The sequence below is a fragment of the Phalaenopsis equestris genome, unplaced genomic scaffold (assembly GCF_001263595.1).
Source record: "Phalaenopsis equestris unplaced genomic scaffold, ASM126359v1 Scaffold000002, whole genome shotgun sequence".
In the NCBI taxonomy this organism is placed as follows: Eukaryota; Viridiplantae; Streptophyta; class Magnoliopsida; order Asparagales; family Orchidaceae; genus Phalaenopsis; species Phalaenopsis equestris.
Window position 1 is genome coordinate 8,187,459 of NW_018164444.1, and position 7,966 is coordinate 8,195,424.

At 36.1% G+C, this 7,966-nt stretch overlaps 1 protein-coding gene and 1 pseudogene across 1 annotated transcript in view; both read left to right on the forward strand.

The window, feature by feature from the left end:
• LOC110017899 (33 kDa ribonucleoprotein, chloroplastic) overlaps positions 1 to 3,456 on the forward strand; it is a 6,581-nt gene extending 3,125 nt beyond the window's left edge. Inside the window, exon 5 of the mRNA XM_020715053.1 lies at positions 3,083 to 3,456. Within this exon, the coding sequence (XP_020570712.1) occupies positions 3,083 to 3,235 (153 nt within the window). The 3' untranslated portion in view covers positions 3,236 to 3,456. The remainder of the gene's footprint in view (positions 1 to 3,082) is intronic.
• A 1,434-nt stretch (positions 3,457 to 4,890) lies between these two features.
• LOC110017803 lies at positions 4,891 to 7,966 on the forward strand (annotated as a pseudogene).

A 7,966-nucleotide genomic window follows, 5' to 3' on the forward strand; every position in this document is an offset into this window, starting at 1 on the left:
ATTCCTGCTCTTGAAACTTTGAATACAATTAACTTCTTGTTTGGGCCGCCACGTCGCAACGCTAAAGATGCGGGGCAATATTTTAGCACCGAGCTCCCGTCTTCTTCCTCAATGGATGATCTGAACTAGCACTCTGGTGCTAGGACGGGCGCTGCATCATCGCCAAAAAACTGTCCATCTTCATGTTGGGCTGAGAAGAAATGAATGCAGCTTATAAAAGTATAAACAATTGCTAAGTCAATGAAAGCGTCCATCAACTGGAGTAGGTTATTATCCATATGATGCTTGGTTTAGATTTGTGAGTTCAATGCACATTTTCTTATTCACTTTTTCCTTATGGACCATGGTGATATGGGAGATCTAATTTGAGTATTGAGCACAGATGAATCAAATCTCTATAAATTTTTAGACTCCATAGCAAATCGGCCTAGCCAAACTTGTGGTGACTAGGTGAATATTTTGATGAATGCATTTGGTCGACTTGTCAATGTCCAAGCAATGGCAAGCAAGTTGATGTCAACTCCTAGCAGTTTAGCTGCCACCCAAGTGAATACACCAATATTCATCAGTGACAGTTGACGAGTTGTTCTTGCTGCTTTGGATTGAAGAAGTCAGACAAATGAAGAAAGCGAGCCATGTCACAATCCGAGAAGGCAACTTTTTGGTTGTCTCGAGGTTATTCCTCTTTGGCCATTGAGTTGTAGTGAGTTCTTCTGGTGATAGTTGATTGTTTTAGAGGTAGTATGTCTGGCATAACTATAGATCTTTTTAGACAATTAGAGTTTGGCCTCTCACAGGAAATTCATTATCACATGGTATTGGGAGATGGTTGACTTGAAGGTTTTGAGCAATTGTCAGCCAAACTTGATGTCATCGATGTTGATTTTTTGTGAAATTGGCCATTGTAATGTATTGTTGGTCGTTAATTAAATGACAACATGCCCTTTGACCCTCTAATACTCACCAAAAACTTCATAAATGGGCCCAATAGTTGGTGACTATGTCGAATGCTATATGTTGATATGAACGATATATGTTTGGAGATTATGTTCAAGAGAACCTCTTGTATCAATCAATATGCTAATAAGTTGATTATTGAAGATAATCATAGTGATGATGATGGTATCGCTATGGGGATTATAATCGATGGCTAGTTATTGTCTACGAAGGTGGTTGACACCTTCGAGGATGAACTTGAACTAGAAGTGACATGCACCTCTCTATAACTAAGATATGTGAGGCTTGCTTACCTCAATGCTTCAACTTAGCCCCTTTGAGAATTGTTGACCTCATCTAGTCATTGTTTAAGTTCAGTGAACTCCTTTATCTTGTCGACATTCGTGGGAGGCATAAGATTTTGATGTGTCATGAGCAAATGGCATCATGCGCATCGGTAATGGTTAGTTAAAAGTACCTGTAGTGGATGACATCCAAATTTTGGTGTATGTTGAATACCTTGATGGTTTCATTGATGTGTCTCTCTTTTGAGATGTGCCCAAGTTAAAATGCCCTTCTCATTATTCTCAACGCGAAACCATGATGTTGCTGCCATTGATGATGGTAATACCATTTCTTAATCAGCCATTCTCAATCATTGCGGAACTTTTTTGATGGTTCTTGGGGTGTCATCATGAGTTCCTTGCAAGTCTGGGGTATTGTGGCTTGAATGTTTAAGCTTAAATTATAAGGTTATGTTCATCTACATTGATGTGGTTGTTGGCCAACTCAAACAACTCAACCAATATTTTCTGCCAACATAATTTGAGGGCATAATAAAGTATACTTTTATGGAGGCCCTGAGTGAGTGTTGTTTGAAAGGCAATAGCTTTAAATTTTTAATATATACCATCCATCATTGGAAATGAGTTCTGAAGTGTCAAGGAGACTCTCCTAGCTCTTCCCGAGTGTTTTGTAATGGCTTTTTGTCTCTTGCAAATTGAGTAATAAATTACTTCTTCAAGTAAGAAAAGATGCGATGCTTCTTGAAAGAAGATGAGAGAATTACCATAATGATTCTTCCTTGGAGGTTTTGAAAGAGGAGTATGCATTTTGTGTGTTATTGAATGCGAGGAGAGCGATAGTTGAATTGAAGTGATTAACATGGTTGGTTGGGTTTAACTACTCTATAAAAATCTAGCACCAGCATTTTGAACTTTGGTAACTGTAAAGTCTCCACAATTTTAACTGAGAAAAAAATTATAGGATACGCCTCGCACTTTGCTGGTAAGTGAGGGAGAGTAATCTCCATTAGAATCTCATAAGGTTTAGTGAAAAAAACTCCATTCTCTTCATAAGTTGATTTACAAAGAAGTTCGATCAAAACCCTTAAACAGAAACGGGTGAGTTGAACCGAGTTACGACAGCATTCTCAAAGTCATGGTTGACATTATAAAATTGGCTACATGATATGACTACAAAGAAGGTATGCAAATTGTACTTGGTATATAGTATGTAGTGGGCAATTGTGACTAATAGCTGATCGCTAGTCTCGAACTTCAAGTGAGTTCTAGATTGAAGGTGGGTAATCTTGAAAACTCTTTTGGTGAGAATCTTTAGTTAGTAGGCAAGTACTATGAGCAAGTTGTGAAGTTCTTTGGACTAGAAACTTTGATTTGTAGGTGATTTTAGGAGTCTTTTTAAGTTTAGTAGCATGGCATTGAGGGGCTAAGTTGGAGCAAACTCTTAGGCATTTTAATGAAATTCGTTCTCTGATTTGATGTCTTGTTCGAATTAAGTTCGCGATTGATGAATTACTGAACTCCACTCAAGTTCTTATAATGACTTGAAATTTACTCAATCTGTACTCTCATAATGACTACAAATTCGCTTTAATAATTCAATTCAGGAAAGTTTTTTCAAGGCATTTACATACATAAATACTGATTATCATCAACTCAATATTAATCTGAAGCCGCAAACAAAACAAAAATTTCAACTTTATCAAGAAACTGAATCTATTTTTTTCTTACAAACTAAGCCAAGCAAAATCCCAATTTGTTTGCATATCCTTAATTATCTACTTCTGCTCTGAAATCCAAACTTTTCCTACTGTGAAACTGAGCTCATGATTCTGTTCTATCAGCTGGTTGCCGGGCGGCCTCTCCGCTTGAATCTCGCTTCGGACAAGTCTCTGCCGGAAACTCCATTACTGGCCACAGTCTCTGCTTCGTTGGAGAGCCATGGAGAAGACATTAGTGTGGATCAGGAGAGGTCCATGGAATCAAATCTTGTATGAATCAATATGAACATTTAATGGATTCCAAGTATTTTTTGGTTGAAGCAGAAGTGAAAGTTGCAGATATTGTGGAAGTTGTGAGTTAGTATGAGCTATTTGGTTGCCTCTTCACTTTCTTCTATGCTTTTTTGTCTCTTCTTCACTTTTGTATTCTATTTTCTTTACTACTCCTCTCATAATGTTGACATTAATATATTAATTTTGTTGGTTAAAATGGGAAATTTACTTGCCAATCACACAATTCTTATGTATTTACAAATCTAACCGCTGGACTTTGATATTTACATTTATAACCCTTTGTTGTCATTGTCGTTAATCTATGCATAAAAATGCATATTTTACTTACTAAAAGAAATAATAATATTCTGATGTTATATTAAAGATTCAAATGTAAGGTTTAAATTGTAATTAAAATTTTAAGTTGAGTTTTAATTTGAATTAAATTAAATTTAAATTTTTTTTATTTTTGGATGTTTTAATATTAATTTGGGTGCATTTTATATTAATTTAAATTTAGTTTAAATTGTAGTTTTATTAAATTAAGTTTTACTTTGAATTAATTCTAATGAATTATCAAAACTCAATATTTTATTAGATTTATTTGATATGGCTCGTTTATTGTTCTGAGCAATCAGCTCGTATAAAGCTCGAGTTAATGCTCGATTGCGATTTGATTATAGCTTATTTATTTTAATAAATAAGCTGTTCTTTAATAAACTCAACAATTTCTTTATGATCCAGTTTCAAAAAAGAAGGTACGTATCACACATTTAGAGCATAGATTTTTATATGTTATAATTGAAGTTTAATATGTTCTTTTACTTAAATAAGAATAAGTTAGTTTAATATTTAAATATATAAAAGCTAAGGTATATATGTAAATTGGCAAATATGTAGACTATTTAAGCATTTAAATGCAACACATAATTCTCATGAATTCACACATCTAACAATTAATTTTATTTGTATTTTTAATATCACATAAAAAATTATCATTTTTTAAGGGATAATTACACAAGGACCATCCCAAACATTGATATTCACATTTTCTGATTTTTTTTTTTGGGTTAAACTACCAAACTATTTAGAATTTGATAAAAATGGAAAATATGGGTTGGGGTTACAATGAATTTTAGTATTTTAGTGAAAATTTGAAAACTGAATGGAGCGTCTTTGATTTGTAATTCGCAAGTTTCGAGAGATTTCTGTGTAATTGCGCCTTTTAAGAAGAGAAATACACCTTATTATTAAATACATGTATGTACACAAAATTTATAATCATAATAAATAACTCATTGCCAAATAGTTTAGGAGCTTTTACATATTTGCCCCCCCCTAAACTTATAATTTACATTTCAATCACTTAAGACTTTATTTCCATTTGAAACAATAGCTTTCAATAAGTTAAATTTAAAGTTTTGAGTTTAGGGACTAACCTATAATATTTATTTTTATGGGAAGTTGATATGTAAAAAAACCCAATCATTTTTAAAAAATAAAAATAAAAAAAAGATTTTTTTTTCTGCTCATCTATTCTCTAAATAAATAAATAAATAAATAATAGTTTTATATTAATTTTTACGGTGCAATTAAAAATAATAAATTTTAATAATTTTTTAAATTATTTGAGGTATTATCCTTGTCTTTCTCTCTCCTCCCGCATTTTCTCGTCTTCGCTTCCGCTTCGCCGTCGGCCTCTCTCTCTCTCTCTGTGGCTTTTGCCGATTAGTTATCACAATCAGATTCCTCTCGCCTGGCATCCACTTTTCGGTCGGCGAATTCTCTTCCGGCGGCGCTCGGAGAGGCGGGAACGAAGATCTCGAATATCGGCGAACGGTGGAACCCTCTTCTTGCCCCCCCTTCTGTTTCCCGATCGCTCAAGCTTGCCGTCGCGAAAATCGTCTGGTAAGGGCTCGGCTATGTTGCTGAAGCGGGTCGGGAGGAATGCGCTGCAGCTGTTCTAGGTCGAGGCCGCAATCCATTTTGTGCCGATCTGTGCCGCAGCACGGGTATGGACGTAGACTCGTCCATGTCCGCTGAATCGGACCACGACATAAGCTCTGCAAACCTTCATCATGATCCTCAACCCCCACAGCATACGCAGCAGCAGCAGCAGCAGCCGGCGGGCGTCTGCTGCGGTTACTGTGGCGGGACCTCGGCCGGCTCCGACATATTCGGTCGTGAACGCGATTATTGAAAAGAAAGAGGATGGGCCGGGCTCGCGCTGCGGGCACACGCTCACGGCAGTAGCGGCTGGTGGGGAGGGCAGTGTGGCACGCCGGGGTACATCGGCCCAAGGTTGATCCTCTTTGGTGGCGCCACGGCGCTCGAGGGAAACTCCGCCACGCCACCGTCTTCAGCCGGTAGCGCCGGCATACGTAAGTGTTTGTCCTTTTTCTTTTTTTATGATGTACGGGGAAGTTACCTGATCTGGCTTCGCATGGAAAATTTAAGAAGAGATTGTGAGGTGGGGTGGGGTATTCGGGAATAGGGATTGTTTGCAAAACCTAGATTTATTTGAATGGTTGGACAATGATGTTATGTTTATGTGGTTGAAGAAATTCAGAAGAAAATGAAAAGGATGGATGAAAAGAACGGATATTGAGTTTGAAGCTACGTGTGATTTTGGCTACTTTTATTTGAATTTGGGAGTTGAAGCTAGCCATTTTTTGATACTCAGTCTTGGAGAATAGGGTCTCATATCTTGATTTTTCAAATTCTCTGAAATTTGTGGGATTCTGTTTGCTTGCAGGTTTGGCCGGTGCTACTGCTGATGTTCACTGTTATGATGTGCTGGGGAACAGATGGACGAGGTATCCTTTTGAGTTTGGTTTAAAATTATCAGCTGTTTCTAACTTTATCTTTTCTCACAAGTTCGTTATTTAGGTTTTATTAACTGCATTGGAGGTTTATTGCTCTAACTTGTTTCTTTTTTAAGGAAGATTTACATACATACTACCATCTCATTCTTATGTATTTACATATCTAAAACCTAAACTTCAATTTTTACATACATTCCACCTTATCTATGTATGAAAAGGTGTATTCCACTTTTTAAAAGTTAAAGTGGAGGTACTTTGGTGGTGGTTATGATGTTATATGAAAAATTTGGGTGTTATAAATATAGAAAGCAAGGTTTAGGCGGTAGATATGCAAATATATAGGAATTGGGTGGTATTTATGTGAATGCCCCCTTTCTTAATCTCTTTTTATTTTTAAAAAGGTTAATTAAGGACAATGCTTTTTAGTTAAGAACTCAAGTTTCTAAATTTTAATTTTATTAAAATACAGCACTTAAACTCAAGTCTCAAGCCAGGTTTAATTATTATTTAGTATATTATTTATAAAGCCAAGTCATGTATTCTATCAACATTTGTCAATCTGATATTTTTCAAAACTCTTTGTAAAATTTTTGTATTCTATTAAGGTTTCAGTGCTTCCCTCATATTCTACCTGGTAGAAGTTCAGTGTTCTACCAGACCTTAATGGAACAGTAGGTTGAAACAATGTCTAGTAGGGTAATGTGATTGCAAACAAAGCTTGGCTATATTTGATGCAACACAATTAAATTGCCATAGTCAGAATAGGTTGCCTGAGAATTTTACTGATAATTCAAATTTCAAAAAAGTTACTAGGTTGTTTTGCTCCAAGTACCAAATCCGCATCATATGAGATGCATTCTGTTAATATGATACAAGGAATTCACTGCCAAGATTTTATATCTGGTTCACAGAATCTACTCTATTCACTGGTGGAGTCTCATTGGGCTAGCTATGTTTCCTGGGAGTTTTCTAAAAGTATTTGCTTGGATCTTAAATAATGCAATGGTTCAAGAGGGGTGGAAGAAGATAAAGTATTAGCGTACTGATTTTCTCACATTTAATATCTAATTGTTCTTGTTTGCAAAAGTATAGGGATTTAAGAACCAAACTTTAAAAATATTCTTCTTATTGATAAAATGGTCAAATAATGCATCTGTTTACCATTTTTCTCTTTTGAACTTGATTTTTTTTCCATAATTAACATGTGTAAATGGAAGTAATGCTTTCATGTGGCCCCAGGTTAACTCCAGTTGGAGAACCACCCTCACCAAGAGCGGCACATGTTGCAACGGCTGTGGGCACAATGGTGGTAATTCAGGTTAGGCTGCTCTAACAAGGGTTGCTTTTATTGTTGACTACTAATGAAAACTTAGAATTTTATTATGAGGAAAAAACAATATGAGAGCATTCTGAATTTTATTTGTTTGTGTTGGCAATCCAGGGTGGGATTGGCCCAGCTGGTTTATCAGCAGAGGATCTTCACGTCCTGGACCTAACACAACAACGTCCACGTTGGCATAGGTAATTATAACATTTTTAGCTACATTTCTTTACCCAATAATGTGGATATCTTTGTTGAGTTTTCATCATTTTGCAGGGTAGTTGTTCAAGGACCTGGTCCAGGGCCACGTTATGGCCATGTTATGGCTTTAGTGGGTCAGAGGTTTCTATTATGCATTGGTGGAAATGATGGTAAGTTTTCATTTATATGCACAATATTAAATTGTGATGATTTCAATCAACACTGTACCTTTATTTATATGGTTTTTGAATTATTTGGGAATTAAACTTCTTCAATGTTGTAGGTAAGAGGCCTTTAGCTGATGTTTGGGCTCTGGACACTGCTGCAAAACCTTATGAGTGGAGGAAGTTGGAGCCTGAAGGTGAAGGCCCACCTCCATGCATGTGA